This window comes from Malania oleifera, chromosome 2 (genome assembly GCF_029873635.1).
Source record: "Malania oleifera isolate guangnan ecotype guangnan chromosome 2, ASM2987363v1, whole genome shotgun sequence".
NCBI classification, from domain to species: Eukaryota; Viridiplantae; Streptophyta; class Magnoliopsida; order Santalales; family Ximeniaceae; genus Malania; species Malania oleifera.
The window spans coordinates 53,741,356-53,762,886 of record NC_080418.1 but is presented as its reverse complement, the minus strand read 5'-3'; the positions used below and the strand labels follow the sequence as shown (position 1 = coordinate 53,762,886).

At 35.4% G+C, this 21,531-nt stretch overlaps 1 protein-coding gene across 2 annotated transcripts; it reads left to right on the top strand.

Annotated features, from left to right (window-relative positions):
* Window positions 1-350: 350 nt before the first annotated feature.
* LOC131148572 (external alternative NAD(P)H-ubiquinone oxidoreductase B1, mitochondrial-like) lies at window positions 351-21,172 on the top strand. 2 transcript variants are annotated; one of them, XM_058098364.1, is made up of 10 exons: window positions 351-608; window positions 7,561-7,837; window positions 12,329-12,535; window positions 13,458-13,708; window positions 15,286-15,505; window positions 16,384-16,488; window positions 16,599-16,862; window positions 16,969-17,090; window positions 20,670-20,789; window positions 20,897-21,172. In XM_058098364.1, the coding sequence occupies exons 1-10, from the start codon at window positions 520-522 to the stop codon at window positions 20,982-20,984; spliced, it is 1,743 nt and encodes a 580-aa protein (XP_057954347.1). In that variant the 5' UTR covers window positions 351-519; the 3' UTR covers window positions 20,985-21,172. The 2 variants fall into 2 exon arrangements, with proteins under 2 accessions (XP_057954347.1, XP_057954348.1); XM_058098365.1 differs by having other exon boundaries at window positions 392-608; window positions 15,286-15,364.
* Window positions 21,173-21,531: the final 359 nt, after the last annotated feature.

Sequence of the window (21,531 nt, the reverse complement as noted above, 5' to 3'; positions counted from 1 at the left end):
CGCGTCAAAAGGCGGTTGACAAAGCATTAATTATCCCAAGAAAATTTCGCTACTTGGAGTAACGAGATTTGTTATGCGTCAGTACGAGCTTTTCAGTCAAAAGCAAATCTCGCTACTTGAAGTAGCGAGATTACGTTAGAGTTATTCTGAAAAATACTTCTCAGAATGAGGTATTGTTTAATATATTTTTTTTAAAAAAAGTTAAAATCGGAAAATACTCAAATTTCCATGCCTAACATTTTGGCCAACCCATCTTCTTGGCATGATTACAAACCTCACAAAATGTTGCCACGTGCGCCGTCAAGTCAGAACTTGTTAAACCCAGTATTAATGAAAAATTAAGAAAAAATAAACTGTCCCTCCGATCAAAACACGTGCCCATCCAACGGATACGCATCGTTGATCGCAACGGTTAGACACCTGAGACTGCCGTGGTCCAGTCCAGTGACGTGAAAGGAGAGTTCTGTCCCTCTCTCTCTCTCTCAGGCTCGCCTAGTGATTCTGAGCTTTCAGCAGGAGATGAGGGTTTCCTCATTCTTCAGCAGAGCATCAAGGGCACTCCATGGCTACCCAGCCTCCTCTAAACTTCTCCTCCTCTGTGCACTCAGGTTCAATTTTCCTTCCCTTTTTCCTTCTGCTGAAAATTTTTCCATCACTTTCCCTCTTTGGCCTTCGCTTTATTGTTCATTGTTTTGTTCATGCATATTTAAAATTAATTTCGCTATGCATTCTTGGAATTGGTTATCTGAATTAATTGCATTTGGAAATTCCGTCTTTGTTCTCTCTGGTCCGTTTGGCTGCTTAGAAAAACGATGAAATTTAATTTTTCATGTGTTTTTCTTAGTTTTTCGTTTTTGGAAAGATAATTAATTCAATTCATGTAAGTGAGATAGTAATCCTTTGCCTGCGTTATTTTCTTCAATTCCGTGGTCTTTCTTTTCCCTGTTATATTGATGCACATGTCCTCTATGCTTAATTTTTGTTGACATTCATTGACCTTGTAGTTTATATAGGTTAATTTCATCTGAAAAATGTTATGTAATGTATTTTATTGCTGATGAGAAATACATAGGGTAAGACAAAAATAAACAAATTTCAAGAAACAGTGAATAAATTTCTGCATTTTCTTAGAGTTCATAGCACCCCCAAAAGGAGTTAACTTGGTAAATTGTCTGCTATTGGCAGTCAAAAAAAAGAGAATCAATGATCCTACTAAAATGAAAACACAGGGGTTGGAGAAACATAATCTCACAAAGATTAACAGGATTATAAAAACAGAGGAAAGACAACAATATTTTACATGGTTAAATGCAACCCATCTTTTCCACGAGGAAACTTGATCTTTGCCCCGTGAGATCAACAGTACAACAGTACAAGCTACTACAACCTTGGATTAAATCACCAATTCACCATAGCCCGTGATCTTTGTGATAATTCATCTCACAGCCCAAGCCCAAAGCCTCCTGTGCACCCTTCATGTAACCCAAAGAATTCTTATCTCTCAAATCTTTAGGAACTTTCCTTGGTTATGTCATACACATACACACAAATTATATAGACCCCTTCATGATGTTGGAACTTTTTGCCAATCCTAGAAGGATTGGGTGAATTATAATCAGATGAGATCGTGAATGACAACAGAGAGCAAAGACCCAATTTTATATCGAGGGCTGTTAATTGGTCCCCTAGAACTTGTTTGGTCTCCTGATGTGCTTGAATAAGTCATAGGAAGAGATAATCTAGGTTTAAGATTTTGACAGTTTAAAAACATGTGTTTCCGTGAAGAGAGAGAGAGAGAGAGAGAGTTTGGTTATTGCAATAAAACGTCTTGCATTGTTAGTGGATAATTTTGTGGCAAAGGTGGAGCTACATATTTGCTTTTTTTGTGTGCTTTGCTTTGCACGCTTTTATGATAATTTTCGATATAACACATGGACTGTCCCAAGTTTTTTTCCCTCGTCAAGGTGCCCTCTGGGGTGCACACAAAGGTCCATACAAAAAGCCTAGAAAATTGTGCCATTATGTGCACAATTGTAAACTGAGGTTTAACGCTTTGGGTCAATGTCCCCAAATGCAAGGAGTGTACGCCCACGTGTTTCAACCCTGAAGTGTCCAGTAGACCACCTATGACACTTCCTTTTCCTGCACAGACTTGTTGACTCTTCTCCAAAGTTGAATGACTAATTCTGCAAGAGTTGCACAATTTCTTCCTTTAGCTCTCCCTCCCATTTGAACCCCAAAACACCAAACACAAGAGTATATAGGTATGATGTGATACATGGTTTGGGTTTTATAGAGTAGGACATGGTACAACAACACGGGAAGGACAACAATGAAAATAATATTTTTATTGTATTAACACTAGTCTATATGTCCTTAAAACTGCCTAATAAGTATTGGTTGTGTTTTGAAGGTTGAAAATTTTATTTTTAAATATTGGATATGTATCTGAAAGTGTCAATGTCATATTTGATATAGAGAAGTTATGGGAATATAGCTGCCTCTAGAAATATGAGTGCTACCTGATAAATTCTAAGGGAAATAAATTGCACTTTATGTCCAAATAAAACCTCATATAACTATTTTGTATCGTCAACGTGGTGCCCTCACGCCTTGTGGATCCAATCTGTTCATCATTTCAAGTCATATAAGCATAGTGTTTTTTGTTTTAGTAAATGCTTTTCCATATCAACCCAATGTATTAACTTGTTGGAATCATTTAAATTTTGGTTGAGTCCTGTCACGAATCAAGGGAACTACTATTCATATCAAAGAAGGCAAGATCAGAATGTATGCTTCTTGAAAGTTAGCATCAAACTTGTAACAATTTCATGGAACTCAGAGATATTGATTTGAATTCTCAGAAGTAGAATCTTGATTAGTTTGGTGATTATTAACAACATCACTGAATAGGGGAAAAAAACCTCTTTTAACAATTTCTGGCACCTTTCCATTGATGCACTAAAGACGTTGATGGAAGCAACTCTTACAACTGGTTGAAGCATGAGGAAACTAAGACAAAGCCCAAAGCTGTCTTTGCATAAATAAATCTGTAATGATAACTTTGATGCCCTCCATGTCATAGTAGAGAAATTAGTAGTTCTTCCCTAACAGTTGAGTTGGGAACTCTTTACTAAGAAACCCTCCAAGGTGGAAAAGTTCAGTAGAAATTTTCTATTACCAGAAACAAAAATGTCCATGCTATCAAGGCCGTGCGTGTATTGCCTAGGTTATGTTTACATTGTAAACTTCTATTAGTCAAGTTTTCTAGCTCTTTGTTAACTTGCGCCGATAATTCAGTAAAGGAAAATTATTGGTGTAAACTTCTTTGTTAATGTGTGCTGAATTGGATTGGCTAAGGTTATGAAAATTTGATTTTACGAAAACCCCACTTTTATAGATAGCCTTCACTTATGGCGAAGGAATACCATGGTTACAAATAAGACACATGAGATTTACAAATAAACTATCAAAATCATCCCCGGCATCAAAACCAATACTAAAAATAATCTAAACATGCCTATATATAATCAAAACCAAACAAAAACAAACATAAACAAAATACCTGCAAAATGATGTCAATTACCTGCAAACATAACCATAGGAAAACAGAGGAAAACCAAATGATGACAATTAAAGACGAAGGCTTGGAATACTCATCTTATCCATACGTATGTGGCCTCTCATTTTACTTGGTCGTATATCACCTACAAAATATCTCCTTGTGTTGCCACCCTCGCCTTGACAAGCCAAGAAATCTGCCAGTTGATTACCTTCTCTAAATTGGTGCTTTAGAGAGAACTGAAGACCTTGTAACTCCTCCTCTAACAATTCCCAAAAGTCTAATAAGTATAAGGAGGAACAAATTCCAGATGTGAGTCATCCCACCACCAATTCTGAGTCACTTTCAATATAAATATTTTGATATCCCAGCTCTTTACAGAGTTGAACACCACTAGTAAGAGCCCACAACTCCACTCCATTGTTAGTACCTAACTCAAATTTTTCAAAGAAAGCGGCCTTAATATTTAACTTCAACTAACCTACCGGAGGTTTTTTCCAGACTACTTTTCAAGGAGTTCTAACTTTCGGTGTTTTCGTCTTGACCAAGAACTCTTCTAATAAATTCTTATCTATAGAGGGCAGAGAACCTTTCACGCCTTCTGTAGTTTTTGCGAGCCAAAACCTCACAGATAACCAAACTACATTCCCCGACTCATACTTATCTTCCATAAGGGCTTTACAACGTTTGAGCCATAGTCTCCAAGAAATTATAGTAGGTAACAAACCGATGATCGTACCTTTTTGGGTTGATTTTTTGGCACATTTGAACCATCTACTAATTTTCACCCTCCATGGTTCAGAATCAAAATTTAGAATTCCCAAGACATATGCTGCTCTCTTCCATTCCATTCTTGCGATGGATCCCATACTCAGAACATGATTGAGAGACTCCTCTTTCTTATCCATGCAACAGTTGCAACATGAGACCATATCAAATCCCAGTTTCCACACTCTTTCATCTACAAGAAGACATTGGAACATGGCTTTCCACATATACAACGATACTTTTTTAGGAAGTATATGCCAGACCCACTCCATCCACGGGCATTGCTCTCCTTTAATTCTTATCACCTCCTAAGCCGAGGCGGTTGAAAATTTTCCATTTATGGAAGACTTCCAAATAAACACATCAGGCCTTGCTTTGTGCTTTATAGACGACAACAAAATCTCATTCTTTTTGGTGGCCCTTACCAATTCTTTCAGCATATCAATATCCCAATTCTTAGACTCCCAGCAGTCTAGAATCTTTAACTCAGGATGCTGGACTATCTAAGAACACTCAGCAAGCGGACCACTGCTTAACCACTTGTCAAACCAAAAAGAAGTTTTTCTTTCTCTAACCTTCACATAAACGTTCTTATAAACCTCTGGAAAAACCTTTAAGATTGTCTTCCAAAATCGAGAGCCCGCAGGAGTAGAATTGGATGAAGTCATGTGACCTGATTTAGCATATTTAGCCTTAAAAAAATGGGTCCAAAGATTATTTAACGTCATAAGTCTTCAAGCAAATTTTATGTGAAAAAATCTTTGAACGTCATTAAGGTCCCTCACACCAACACCCCCTTCTTCTAAGGGTTTACAAACCTTTGACCAAGCACCCCATTTCATTTTCACCTTACCATTACTCTACCCCCAGAGAAAAGTAGAGGGAATAGAATTAATATTTCTAATCATCACCGAAGGAACTGAGAGAACTGCTAGCGTATATGTCGCCATGCATGATAAAACATGCCGAATAAGGATGAGATGACCTCCCTGAGACAGCAACCTCATCTTCCAACTTGCCACCTTATTTCGAATTTTTGAAACCAACGGTTCAAGCATTCTAGTAGTAAGACGTCCAGAAATCAAAGGTGCCCCAAGGTACATCGTTGGAAATTTTCCTTCCGCAAAACCAGTCAATTGAAATAGCCCCCTTCTTCTGGAAATGTTGATCTTGTTGGACAAAAAGAGAGTTGATTTCTCCTTGTTGATTAATTGGCCAAACCAACTTTCATACAAATCCAACGTCTTCAAAAGCATCTTCAAAGGTCTCCTTTCTCCGTCAGCAAAAACAAGCAAGTGATCCGCATATAATAAATGAGAGATTAAAGAAGCTCCCCTCGGGAGATAAAAATTTCAAATCTTGCCTTCCTCAATTTTTTTTTTTAATAATCTAGAAAGAATCTTTTTCATCAAAATAAATAAATATGGAGATAGTGGATCACCTTGTCGAAGACCCCATTGGGACTTGAAAAACCCCTATACGTACCATTCATCATAATCGAAAATCATGGGGTCTTAACACATTCTGCTATTAAGTTACAAACTTGACAAGAAAAGCCAAAACCCTCCAAGACCCAAATCAAAAATCTCCAGTGAACCCGACCATAAGCCCTTTGCCATATCAAATTTTAATACTACATTCCCCCCTTTACTCTTTCTGTTGATTGAGTGAACCATTTCCTGTGCCAGAGTAATATTTTCAAAAATAATTCTACCAGGGAGAAAAGCCTTTTGCTCCGGAGAGATAATTCTATTCAGGCATCACGTCAATTGACCTACAATAATCTTTGAAAAAATTTTGTAGGCGACAGAACATAGGCTAATTGGTCTAAACTTTTCAAAGCTTCTTGGATCTTTCAATCTTAGGGATAAGAACGAAATAAGAAAAAGTGAGAAATATGGGGAGAGGCGTTCTACTGAAAAATTCCTTGGCAGCTTCCAACAAATTCTCTTTAACAAAGTCCCAACAAGATTTGTAAAATCCTGAACCAAAACCATCGGGTCCTAGACTGCTATCTTTTGGGATAGAATTTAGTCAACTCCATTTCTGAAGGTTGTTTGACCAAATCTTCATTTTCTTCATCCGATATCTCCGTAGAAATAAGCTGGCTCAAATTAGGTAATGATCTAGTAGACTATTTAGAAAGAAAATTTTGAAAATGCTTAACCGCACCGTCATGAATCTTCTCAGGGAACACCAGAACCGTACCATCCTCTAAGAACATGGAATTAATCATCAAAGAATTCCTTTTTTGATTAATTACCGCATGAAAAAACTTGGAATTTTGATCACCCTCCACCAACCATCGCTTCTTCGCAAGCTAAGAAACACGGGTTTCCTCCCTTTTTTCCCAATAGTCCAATTCACATTTTGTAACCAGGAACTCTATCTCCACCTCCTGATTATATCCTCTTTGTAACGGCTCCTCCAGGTCCATCATTCGATTCTCTAAATCTTTGATAGTAAGTCCACCCGGCCAAAGACCTCTACATTCCACCTCTTTAAAGCAACTTTAGTCTTTTTGAGCTTAGTAGCCAACTTACACATGCCCGAAACCTGAACTGGTTCCATCCAAATCTGACGCATAAAAGAAAGGAAATTTTCATGAGAACTCCACATATTTTGATACATGAAAGGAGGTGGCCCATATCTTGTCGAAGGATTTGAGAATTGTATCATCATAGGTTTGTCATATGACGTCTTCCTCGCCAAGTATTCCAACCTAGTAGTTTGAAAACAATTAATGAACGGCACATTCACAAGAGCTCGGTCAAGTTTCGCCCATCTCCTAGTTGGACCAACTTGCCCATTAAACCAAGACAGACACCCACCATGGAATGTTAAATAAACAACACAGCAATTGTTCATATGCATTTCATGTGCATTTGGTGCCCATTTGTCCTTCCACTCCCAAGAAGAAAAGGCAGTCTAATGAATGACCGTATGTTGTGATATCTAAGCTTTGATTTGTAACCTTTCTTCTCATTATCTCTCATTGTACAAGTGGCTGTTGAAAAAAGGTTGACTTACAGAACAATTGCAGTGTCCAATATGTTGGATGTTATGTGAATTTGTAAAACATGCAATGCCCTCAAAAGTTCTTTGTTTTTCTATACCACACGTTCTTATTTTTCAAACACTAGCACAGAGGCCAGTTTTTTCTGTTTGACCAACTCCAGCAGTCACTGCTTGCTATTGATCTTTTCATTCTCTTTTGTGGATTATTGCAGTGGGGGAGGTCTAGTGGCGTACTCGGAATCAAAATCAGACCTTAGCACACATAGTGTTGGGCCTAATCAAAAGGAAACCTATAAGAAGAGGGTGGTGGTGCTTGGAACAGGGTGGGCTGCTACCAGTTTCCTGAAGGACCTGGATATTTCATCATATGATGTTCAGGTGGTTTCACCCCGGAATTATTTTGCATTTACGCCTTTACTACCTAGTGTCACATGTGGAACAGTTGAAGCACGAAGCATTGTAGAGCCAATTCGGAACATCATTAGAAAGGTAACTATGTATTGATAACTAGTAAAAATATATGTGTTGCATGAGGTAAATTGATAAGACAAATTTTACCTGGTTGTCATAAATATTAATATTTATAATAAATACTATTATATTTCGTAATAAGGATCAATATTGGTCTTATAGCAGTTGTGAAGGCTTTTATAGTGACTGAATTATGTATATATAAGATATTAACTACATATATTACCAATCAAACAAAAAAAGGATTTTGTCCCCTCTTGTGCAGTTTGGTTTCAATTGAATATCTTCACATGTTGATGTTATCCTGGATATCTCTTATTTACCTTGGCATCAGCCAGACAACTGTATATTTAAACGAAATGAGTATTTACTGAAATAAAACAATGTGCACACTCCACCCCCCATAAGATCTGTTTTGCTTCATCATGTCAATTTTCTACATATAACTGTAGAAGAAATGATAGGTTTCCCCCTCTTCATTTTCAATTACTTTGGGTCATCTTGAATCAAGGATTTTACTTAGGAAAAGGAAAGAAAAGGGAAAAAAAAGAAGGAAATTTATTTTCCACTATTTACTATTTAAAATGAAAACTTGTTCTAATATGATTTAAAATTAAGAAAAACCAAATGTTAAGGTTGTATTAAATTAAAAATTTGTTCATTGATTTTGTATATTTTTTATTTTCTTTCACTTTCTTGATAACCAAACATGAAAAAGTGGAATCTTTCCTATTTTCCTTTCCTTTCCACAATATTTTTCAAGTTCCAAATGGACCATTAGAGAAATAGAAACCTGATTTTATTGCCAGACACTTGTATCCTAAAGTCGTGGATAAGGATTTCACCTGTATATTTTTCTTTCAAACTCCCACCGATGTAATTTGAATGACCTAGGGATGGAATTGTGAACTGTCTCGTTGTATAGAAGAGATATACTGCCAGCTTGTGTACTTCGAAGTTTCATCACATTACACTTGAATTCAGCTATATGGGTACTTACGACTTGTTGAGGCTTGCCATACATTCAGATCTTGAGTTACTTTCATCAGTCCAGCAGATCTTGAACTTTGTTATGTTTTGCAGTCAACTGCATTGAGAAAATTAAGGGACAACTTTAAATTATCCTTCCCTCTTAGATCCCTCTTACTCGTACCACAATCCAATCTTATTTTCCTGACACCCAGGGGCTGTCCTTGCGGATCCCATTCTATCCAGCAGATCTTAAACTTTATTATCTACAGCATCAACTTCTTTTAGGAGAAATGGGAGCTGGTAACATACCATCTCCTTTAAAAACATTTTCTACTTCATTTTCATTTGATGACTTGCAGCATTTAATTTAACATTGTAAATGCGTGAAATTACCACTTTTTCCTAGATTGTGGTATTGACCAAAGTAAAACTTGCATGTTTACAATTTTAAACGTTGCATTTGCATTCTTGCAAGACATTGAAATTGGCGGTGCATGTTGACATTGGTCATAGAGACGTGGCGTTACGCCGGTATCTCTACCAAGTAGCATCCTGGTTGCAGAAATCCTGACCTCATAGTTTTTTCCTAAGCTGCCAAAATGTCAGCCACTTGTCATTTTTTCTTTTTTCGCAATGACCTTATTGGCCTATTAATTTGTCACTTTTTCATTGATTGAGATATGATACATCACTCTCTTATTGGATGATGACACTGCATACACTTTTGGCTTTCCCCTATAAATATACTCAATCATTCTTCAATGGAGATTTTTGACACTAAAGCAATTAAGCTCTCCTCTCCTCCTCCCCCCTCCCCCCCGGGTCTCTCTCTCTCTCTCTCTCTCTCACCTCCTTAGTCTGGATTTGTACTATTTCAGGGTCACTTCAGCTATCATAACACCTTCACCTGCCACAATTCATGCTTTAGCTTCTTGGGAATTGCTTGGTTCCCTTTGGGTCCTCTCCCATAACATCCATTATGTGTGTGCAACAAAACGCTCCACTCTCAAGAAACCCCCTCTACAAACATCATCATTATTAACAATTAGAACCACTTCCAATTCTACTCATGTCTGAAACATTAGAACCAGTATCCAATGATGAATTGCTTCTGTATCGTGCATGAATGTTATCTATTAATAAGCTACTATCACATTAAAACCACGTAAAAATTCACAACCTTCAGCTGACTCATCACCCCAGTTTTTTTACTCTAGCCCATTTTCCACCCTAATCATAAAATGTGCATTGCATTAGGATGACTAGTTGGGTTCTATTCTTATTTCCTTATTCATTAAAGGGCTCTTTGGTATCATTATCAAAAATTATGAAAAAAAAAAAAAAAACTAGAAATAAAAATTAAAAACACAAAAATGAAGACTAAAAAATAAAATTTGACAACCTATTTGGTTGTATTCCGAAAATTGAAACAACTTTAAATTTTGATTTAAAACTTGAATCCTACCAGATGGTGCTTTCTCTCATTTCTTCCTAGGCATGGTGAGGGTACTCTTTCTTAAGATTGGATGCTCGAGGGAAGTAGGTATTTTCATTAACGAGAAAGAGCCATAAAGGACTAGCATGAAATCCCCCCTTGTTTTCTAAACACGATTTTCAAAAATGTTCCCAAAGAAATGATTTCAAAGTATTCTTTCTTTATTTGGCCGATGATGACACCCTAAATATTTTCAGAAAAACCTGCCTTATTTAAAAAAACTCTCATTCAAATCCTGTCTTTTTCAATTGGTTTCAAATCTGCATCTTTCCTTTTAATACTTTAGTATTTCCAAATATGTCTTCATTCACATAAGTTTTCAAATCAAGTTTTCTTCAAATTTATCAATTTCAGTCAAATCAAATCTTATTTATTTCCACCTTTCAATTTCAAAACCTTGGGGTGGGGGGGGGGGGGGGGTTTATGCCACCCCTTTTTTAAAATAGTGAAACTGGGGTTTCCCAAGAACCCTATTTTGTAAGCCCTTTCATGATGATGATCTCATCTAAGAATCGAAAGAGACTTGTTTCTATCTTCTTACTCTTCTTATTCAAGGCACACACAGACTCACAATATTCAACAATAACCGTTCTTAGAGTGGCTGTCGGTAGGGGTGCTAGTTGACTAATTTATCTAAGGATGGTTAGGCAGCCATCTTTTCTAAGCATAGTTGTAATCCCAAACCCATTCTCTGTTTTTTAGATCTTTTAGGATTTTTTCTTTGTTTTTCATTCTTTTAAAAAAATAAGGTGGCAGCTCCACTTTCTAGTTTTAGATCTTTCCTTTTCCTTAGGTTTTCTTGTTTGGGAGTGTCATGCAAACTTTCGTTGGCACACTTGAACAAGATCCAGCGTCAATACATTGGAATACATAGAACTAAGCAAAAAAGGGGGGAAAAAAAGGCTAAAAGATACAAGTTACTGCACCCTCCCCCAAAAAAAAAGAAAAAGGAAAATTGAAGAAGAATAAAAAATTATGTACCATATGATAAAAAGCAAATAGCGTATACAAAATATATATATATATATATATATATATAAATTAAGTGGATTCATTGATGAAGAACATGGAACAAATATGTGATCAAAATATCATTTTACATTTGCTATGCCTATTTAGATCTGTTTCTTATTTAGTTTTGTTTGGATTTGTAGTCCTGTTTTGGTTGGTTGTTGGTGTTGTTTTTGGGAGACCTTTAATGTCTATTTTATTTGTAATCTATCATTACTTGTCTTGTAACCACGGTATTCTTCTGCCAAAAGTGAGGGTATATCAATAAATAATTGGAGGTGCCGCCCTCCTTTAGTTAAAAATATATATATATATATATATATATATATATACATCATTTTACATACATTTTTTAAGCCAAGTTCTGAACTCAATATTCTCAATAAGAAAAATTAAATATTCTGTCAAAATATTAATTTTTAAGAAGTTCTGTTTTTCTTTTCTTTTCATTATTATCAGCCACTAGCCAATGAATTGGAGTGGCTTGTTGCAGGATTGCAACTAATCACACTGTCATTATAGCGCATTGTAGAGTTCATTAGAGCGGGTGTTTTTGGGGGTGGAGTGGGGTTTGCGCTGAAATAGAAAAAATCTTTGAAGCCCTTTTTTCAAGGAAATTTAACCACTTTCTTATGTTATAATCTAGTGGAAAAAAAAATTGGAAGGAGGGTAGTGTAATATAAGTGGAAAAGCTCTGAAATCATTATAATATGTTAACTTTTGGGGGCTTGGCTATGTATTTTTCCTGTTTTTTTTAAAAGAAATTTTGATGATTCCCTGCAACCCCCCCCCCCTCGCGTGGGAAAAAAAGGCCCTCTTGGATCTGCCACTCTTATATTTAGGTGCCTTCATGCTTTTCTAAATTTAAGTGGTACATGTTGCATAGAAAATGACTATTTTGTGCCCTGTTATTGTATTCCCATTGCTTTAGATTTTTGTTGACCTTGCTTTACAGCATGTGCAGGAGCTACATCGATTATTTAATTAATTTATTTGATAAATATTTCTTTTCTTTGTGTTTACACTGGCAGAGAAATGGAGAAATTCAATTTTGGGAAGCTGAATGTGTCAAGATCGATGCGGCAAATAAGAAGGTTCAGTGCCTATCTAACATTGACAACAACTTAGTGGGAAATAAAGAATTCCTTCTGGAATATGACTACTTGGTTATAGCAATTGGAGCACAAGTAAATACTTTCAACACCCCTGGTGTGATGGAATACTGCCATTTTCTGAAGGTAAATTCATTGTAGTTTTATTTAGGATGAACTGTATGTGAAAAAGAGCAGCCAGGTGCATGAGTCTCTGCTCATGCAGGGCTTCGTCTGAGGGTGAATTGTAAAATATTTGATCAAATTGATGGTGTGTGGGAACTTGTCTTTTTTTCTTTCTTAGAATTTGGAAGGCCAGAATTTTTCCCTCCAAAATTAAGGCTTTTACTTGGTTCATTGTTCTTAATTGAGTTAACACTAACAATATGTTGGAAGCCTTCTATGGCTTTATCCCATATATATGTTTGTACATTTTTTTTTTAATGGTTCTGAATCTTCCTCTCATTTACTTCTGCATTGTTCTTCTCGTGGAGGATTTTTGGAATATTGAAGGTGAAAGTTGAGTTTGTCCGGGGCAGGTGGAGGATCCATTGATTATTAGAAATCAGCCGTTTGGTGATGTGGGATGTATGCTGTGTTGTGGTGTGCTTGGTTGGAAAGGAATGGTTATTTATTCAAGGGGAAGAAGACTTTGTGGTCTTTCGGTTGGGATAAGATTCAACATTTGGCTTCATTATGGGCTGTAGCTGCTGGCTGTTTCAAGGGATTGTCTTGTTCTTTTTCTTTTTTATTTTAAGTATGTTCAGCGGGATTGGGTTGCTATTTTGTATTGGTATTTTGTTTTCCTGCTTTTGGTCTTTTTACTTTAGAGGAGAATTTCTTGTTCTCCAGTTTTGTACTTTCTTTCTCTCTTAATAATGTTCTTCTTTTTCAGTTAAAAAAAAGAATCTTTAACTTGGTGCTGATTCCACCCCCCCCCCCCCCCAACACAAACTAAAACCAAAAAAAAAAAAAAAGGAAAATAGCAGTGTGTCTTGGGTGGGGGTATAGGGGGCCTGGTTGATGAATTCATTTAACACTAAATAAGAAACTGTGAAACATAATGCAGGAAATAGAGGATGCTCAAAAGATTCGGGGGAGCGTAATGGATTGTTTTGAAACAGCCGTCCTTCCAGGCCTAAGTGAAGAAGAAAGAAGGAAAAATCTCAGTTTTGTAATTGTTGGAGGGGGGCCCACTGGGGTGGAATTTGCTGCAGAGCTGCATGATTTTATCCAAGAAGATTTAGTCAAGTTATATCCTTCGGTTAAAGATCTAGTGAAAATAACAGTTGTTCAATCAGGGGATCATATCTTGAACATGTAAGGGTGGATTAACATTCACATTCATAATTCATTTTGTCCTTGTTTTGAACCTAATATAGTTTATTGTGATATCGTTGTAAAGATAATGCATCTATATTTTGCGCCCATAAGTTATGAATAGTGTTTATGGGGTGATATGGACCATATGGTTCTTCTTTTAGATATTCCAAGATATCGCTTTATGTCTCTAAAATTACAACTTTGCTTGGATGACCTTGACCAGATACAAAACTAGATGGATTGGCACATAAAATAAAATAAAAAAGGCAGCTTTGCCCACTTTTTTTTTACTCCCCCATTAAGATGCTTTAGGTGCATTATTGCACCATTCTTTGTTCATCATATACTTGTTTTGTCTCTAGATTCCCAGTATGCGTTCATTTCTTATATCCTCATCTTGATTACAATCATGATGTGGACATGCTGTTTCTTGACTGCTCAGAGTTCTAGTATACTGTAAAACATGGTTGCAAGGATTTTGTGTATTTCCCAAATTAAACACTCATTTTGGAAAGTCCAGTCTTTGATCAAGGTGATTATTTACATATGTTCAGCATTTCAATTTGAATTGGAATATTGATACATGAATCTTGCATGTCCTACAATTGTTTGGATGGTGAGGTTGTTTGGTTTTTGGAATAACTATTCCTAAGAATATGATAGAATACGATGAGAATGTAATGAAAGCTGTACAAGGATGTAAGAATTTAGAAATGAGTCATGTAAAACTTTATGTTATTCTACCCAACATGGAATGGGAAAAAAAAAGAAATAGAAAATCCCATATTGAAAATTGGGAATAGCTATTCCTTGTCTATTCCTTATTATGAATTCTTTTTTTTTTTTTTGCATTGTTCTTTAGTTTGAATAGCTATTCCTTGTCTATTCCTTATTATGAATTCATAATTTATTTATTTTTTGCACTGTTCTTTAATTTTATAGTGATAACACATTTTGTTGTGTAAACTACCAAATCCATTTATTACAACCACCCTATTCCTAGGAATAGTCATTTTGTGAACTAAACATTACTTAACAGTTCATATCGGATCGCTCCTTTCATATGCAATGTTTGGCTCAATCCTAGCAGCTTAAGCTTTTGGTGTTTGAGCTCCAGCTGATCCTGGGTTCAATTCTCATGATCTGTGCTTTTTCGCATGTTATGCTTGTTATAGTGCCTTTCTTTTGTGCACACATTCAAGTTTAATTTGTTGATGGTGCGAAGGTGAGTCACAAGTAAAGGGGGGAGTTAGGTAGCTCAGTTTACAATGGCTGGCCCAATTCCTAAATTTTTGGATAATTACTGCATTTATGAACATGTTCTTGGTCTGCTCAAAATGAGTTTTTGCTTCTTATTCTGTATCTTATTATTGTTTCTTTGTGTTCATTTTTACTTTGCATAGATTATATTGACATCTTTACCTGTCTTTTTCTTTGTTGCATACTGAATAACAGTTTGCATATGTATTGATCATAAGATGAGACACCTTGTCAGTCCATGATTTTAAAAGCAGCGAAGGACATGATCAATATTATATAAATCAGAATCTTTGTTCTATGTTATGCCTCTGTAGGTTTGATGACAGAATTAGCTCATTTGCTGAACAGAAGTTTCAAAGAGATGGTATTGAAGTTCTGACAGGATGTCGAGTTGTAAGTGTTTCTGACAAGGCAATTACCATGAAAGTTAAATCAAAGGGAGAAGTTTCATTAGTTCCTTATGGTATGGTTGTGTGGTCCACTGGTGTTAGCACTCGCCCGGTTTTGAAGGATTTTATGGAACAAATTGGCCAGGTTTCTTAAATAAATTCTATGCCCTTTTGTTTGGATAAATTGAATCTTTCTGCATGGTGATAAATCTAAGGATTGCTTGCTTACTACGGATCCATTTGGTATCATTGTTGTTTTCTGTTATCTGTTCCTATTTGTGCTCAATGAAGAAACAAATTATAAAAAAAATTTGTTTGTTTATGTTGTTAGTTTCTTGTTTCTTTTGTTGGTTTTCAGTTGTTTGCGAAAAAACTTAAAATCAGATTTTATGGTTTTTAGTTGTTTTGGCAACTTGTTTTCAGAAAATTTTACATCCAAAAATATTGTTTTTCAGAATAAAAATTCATTTTATATACACTTTTTAATTACAATTAAGACAAAATGATCATATGAATTTAAATATAATTAAAATAAAAATACATATATTTTAATAATAATAAAAGCCAATTATTAAATATTTTTAATATTTTTCAATTTTCATGTACAATATAAGATTGTTATTGTAAAGAAAAAAATAAAATTTGAAATATAACAATTAAGTAAAGAAATTATAATAATTTTTTTTGTTATTATATTTTTAAAATTTTTATTATTTTGCTATTTTATTATTTAAATCATATTTTTATAATACTATTTGATTTAAAGACGAAAATGAGTATTTTTTTTAATTAATTTTTTAATTTGTTTTAGCTTTACAAATATTAACCAAATAGGTTGCTACTTTTTGGTTTTTTATTTCTGTTTCTTGTTTTTGGTTTTCATTTCTGGTATGTGTTTTCGTACTTTTTGACAGTGATAACGAGCAGCTCCTAATGTTCTATCCTCTGCATGTAACGAAATCTAATGTTTGCTTGTTTACTAGGGCTCAGTTAGCAGTAATTTTGGTTTTTCTTTATATGCAGACTAAGAGGCGTGTTTTGGCAACTGATGAATGGTTGCGAGTAAAGGGATGTGATAATGTATATGCACTTGGTGATTGCGCAACTATAGATCAACGCAAAATCATGGTATCTGAAGCTTGTAGTTTTTTCTTTTCCATTTTGCTCCAATTCTTTGTTGGCTGGTACTCACCTTAATTTCTCTGATAGTGAGAATAATAATCTCAATGCATCCATAGGAAGATATTTCAACCATATTTGCCGCTGCAGACAAAGACAATTCTGGTACCTTAACTATCAATGAATTTCAAGATGTAATAGAAGACGTCCTTGTAAGATATCCCCAAGTAGATATCTATTTAAAAAGCAAGCATCTGCGTGGTGTGAAAGATCTGTTGAAAGATACTGAGGGGAATGAGAGAATGGAAGTGGATATTGAAGGGTTTCAGTCAGTCCTTTCACTTGTGGATTCTCAGATGAAAAGTCTACCTGCGACTGCTCAGGTATTTGTCTCTCACTTCATATGCTTTCAACCATATATATTTGTAGTTTTGTACAGTCAATGAGAATTTAGGGACATTTATGGGCTAGCATCATTTGGAAATGCAGGTTGCTGCTCAACAAGGTACGTATCTTTCTCGATGCTTTAATCGCATGGAGACATCTAAGGATAATCCAGAAGGTCCTCGACGTTTTAGAGGTTCTGGCCGTCATCTCTTCCGTCCTTTTAGGTACACCATATACTTTGACCTCTTTTATTGGGCTATGTGCTGTCAGGCTATCTGCTGCCAAGGTCTCAAATTTCAATTTCCACTAAAATTTTGAAGCTTCAAAAGTGCAGAAATTTCAATTTCGAGTTTAAAAAATGACGGAGATTAGTAGTAAAACATGAAATTCTTTTATGAAACTTTAGAAATGGTTAGTAGACATTATAATGCAAGTTTTAGAACTAATTTATTATAAACTAAATACATCAATGATTGGTCTTTTTTAGACATAAATGGTTAAATAAAATGTTGTTGCTAATATCTAAGTCTAAAATTTTTCACATAATTTCAAAATCCCTATTAATAATCTCTAGTTTCAATAAAATAAATAAATAAATTCAGTGAAGAATTTTGCTTTGCATTTAAGTCTCACATTTTTAAGTAGAAATAAAAAAGAATATATGAAATGTAATTTTAGTAATGATAGGAGGAATATTGGAGACAAAGTTAAACTTGATGATGAAGAAATAGATAGCACTTGCAGATTTCGATACCTTGGATCTATTATGCAAGTTGAAGGAGAAATTGAAGATGATGTAATGCATAGAGTTAAAGCAAGTTGATTAAAATGGAGAAATGCTTAAAGTGTGCTATGTGATCGTAGAATACCCTTAAAATTGAAAGGGAAGTTTTATAGGACAGCTATAAGACCAGTTATGCTATATGGATCGAAATGTTGGGCGACGAAGAAACATAATATCTAAAAAGTAAAAGTTTCCGAGATGAGAATGTTTAGATGGATGAGTGGTATAACATTGAAAGATAAATTAAGGAATGAACATATTTGTGATAAGTTAGGTGTAATTCTTATAGAAGATAAGATAAGGGAGGGATGACTCAGATAATATGGACACTTACAATGTAAGCCTTATAGTGCACCTGTGAGGAAGAGTAGTATAGTTACTGTAGGGGGCAATAGAAGGGGTAGGGATAGACCTAAGAAAACTTGGGAGGAGATAGTGAGTAAGGATTTAATATCCTTGAATCTATCAAAAGAAATGGTCCATGATCGCATAAATTGACGGAAAATAATTCATATAGCCGACCCCACTTAGTGGGACTGAGGCTTGGTTTTGTTGTTGTTGTTGTTGTATTTAAGTCTCACATTTTAGTAAGGAAATTTCATTCCATAGTTAAAGTTTCAATAATCGCTAAAATTTCGAGATTTCAATAAGTTTCGGATGATTTGTTGAAATTTTGTAAGATGAAAATTGACTGCCATTTCAATTTCGAGGGTGGTGGAATGCAAAATTTTTGACAGAAATTTTGATCAACATTGTGGAAATTTAAGACCATATCTGCTCTGCATCACAATAATCTATATTAGTGTTATATTTGAAGAAAATATGTTTGGCCTAAGTATTTATATTATCCTTTCGGGTATATATACTCTGTATTTGGGTCCGTGTTATCCATGTGGCTCATTTATTTATTACTCTAAACTCTAGTTGCCCCCAAAAGCTGAGACTCCAAAAGCATACCGGACAAATTGTTTTAATTTGCTTTTATATTATTCTTTTTCTTCCAACTTATTTAAAAAAAAAAAAATCCTTTTTATCCTAGGTGGCAGGTGATCTTTTCTCAATTCATTAATTTCTGGGGAGTTCTAGATATGTATTAAAATTGTGTGGGCAGTCCACTTTAGGTTGTAAATCTTTGAACATGCATCTAGCTAACTTGGTAATGAGCACATAAATAATTTTGGGTTATTGTTGTGAACCGAGGAGGCCATGAAGCCATTGAATATATTGGTTTTCTTGGTTTTTAGTAGGAATTAAGGCATTAGTGTGGGCATATCGAACTATCCAACAGTTCCCCTTGTGTGCGACCTTGTCTAGCAAGTGAAAAAGCAAAATAGCAAACTTGAACTTGAATGGGTGCATAAAATAGATCGAAGTACACACTAATGGACATAATGGCGAAAAAACAGAACAAGACCCAAACCTGAGTAACTCATGGAACCAACGCTCTGATATGTCACAACTTTACTTAAAAGGCTTAACCTATTCTATTAGATTGTAGATCTACAATATACGTACAAGAAGCATTGTTTTGGTGGGCTTTATATGAGTAAATATGTACTTGTTCTTGTTTTTAATAAAAAAGGCGTGCCTTTTGCACAAGGCTTATATAGGGAAAGGCAGCCTTAGCCCCATATCTCTAGAGAGGCCAATCCCTACTCAAAACCATGTGCACTAGCCATCACACCAAGTCTGATCTTGAGCATTCCTGCTACTTAAAAATTGTGATTGGTACTTCTAAACTCTTAATCCCTTTGTATTAGCAATTTTGTGACTGTCCATTTTCTTTGATTCTAATTGTTGTTTCTTGGTAAGATATTTAATTATTCTGTTCTTGATATGTATTTTTATGCCACACGTCGGACCCGTAACTTTACAATCCATTATCTTGAGCTTGTTTTTTATTTTTATTTTTTTTACAAGAAATGGTTGCATAATCCCATTACAATAATGAAAGTCAAAATAGCATTGTCTTGTAAAATCTAAAAAATGATCCTGTTCCACAGCTCGCCTTTTATCTATGTGTCATTTCTTTTTTCCCTGAGACGATCCATTGTTGATGATAGATCTGTGCCTTCAAATGCCATGTGAATGACAATGGGGTTGTTTATCTCCTAAGAATGTCCAAACGTGCCCTGAACCCTCAATGTATGCAACCCGCATTTCAACAATATTTTGTATTACAGAGACATTTTGTCCCTCTATTTATGCTTCCATCATTTGAAGACCTAATAATAAAAATAGAAATAAAAAACAAAAACTTTTCACTTGGTGATTCTTGGTCTTTTTTCAATGAAAATATACTGATGACAGATTTATCAAAAGAACTATATCATTCGATGATCTATTTTGATGTAGTTGTTAGATTTGAATACCAATGCGTTGTATGAGAACAATACAGAGTGATATGTAGCCTAAATGTATCTTAAAAAATTAGCACCCAAAAATTGGAGGGAAAAAAAATCAACTTTTGCATTCCTCGAGAGAATTGTTTATGATTTCTCATATATTCAGGATGTATTCAGGATGTTATCTCCCATTCTGAAATATATGTATATATATATTGGGGTGGAACTCCTATGATGAGGTGGGGTATACTGTGTTTATGCAAGCCCTAGAAACTTCTGTACAACTGCTAAATACTTCATATTTTAAATAAATAAATACATGCATGCATGCTGATGGACTATTTTGCTTCCCTAGCATAGGAGTTCCATATCTGAGAGCAAATGTTGTGTCACGGGAAGGGTGGGGACGGGTAGGAAAAGCTGAGATAAACCACGATAATTGAATGTCAATACTATTTTACTGCAAAGAGTTTAGGATGTGACATTTTCATCCACCAACTGTAGCCTAAGAAATGTCTTTTTCAAATGTCTTCATTAGTTGGGCATAACAAAAGCTTTAGCTTGAATGTCTTGAACACTTGGGTATTAGTATATGGGCCGCAAGGAATTCTTTCCGTAACATCCATACCTTCTTTTGCTTCTTAACCAATGAGTTGGTAACTTCTGATCACAAGGTACAAACATTTTGGGCAATTTGCTCCTTTGGGAGGGGAACAGGCAGCTGCTGAATTACCGGGAGACTGGGTTTCCGTGGGCCAAAGTACACAGTGGCTTTGGTATTCTGTGTATGCAAGGTGCCATATTCATTTCTCATGTCATGTTTAATATTTGCTTTCCTCGTGGCTGAATGATGGCCTGTGCTACGGTGAATCTGATATGATTTTATTCTCATTGTGTTCAGCAAGCAAGTGAGCTGGCGCACCAGGATCTTGGTAATATCTGACTGGACGAGGAGATTCATTTTTGGGAGGGATTCCAGCCGTATATGAGGCAAGAACAAGGGATGCTGTAAATTAATTTGAGGCACTCAGGCTTGCCACTTTTACGTTTGCATCTTTTTTGTATGAGTATATACTGTTTGAGTCTGAGGATAGCTTGCCTTTGTTTTGCTGATGCATTTGAAAATAGATTTGCTATTATCCGATTTATGAGCAGGCGCAAAGGATGATGTTGCTCCTTTTCTACTGGTAACAAAGGAACAACTCCAGACATCACCCTCCACTACAAAACAAACATAGAACAAAAAAAAAGTAGAAAATTCTGTTAATCACTAAAAAATTATCCCTTTTTTTTGAAATATTGATTAAATACGAAAAGGTCTAATCAAAATTTGAGATGTTGCATGTGTGAAAAAAAAAAAAACTGGGGGAAATCATGGAATCCATGATCACCTTAAATAGCTTAGCAACTATCTATTTGCCTAGTCCATGGGGAGGGAATGCCTTCTTCAATCTCCGAATCAACATTAAGATCTCTCTGGAGGAATGAGGTTGACTTGTATGGTAACCATACCAAGGCTGCTTGCTCTCTGGGACA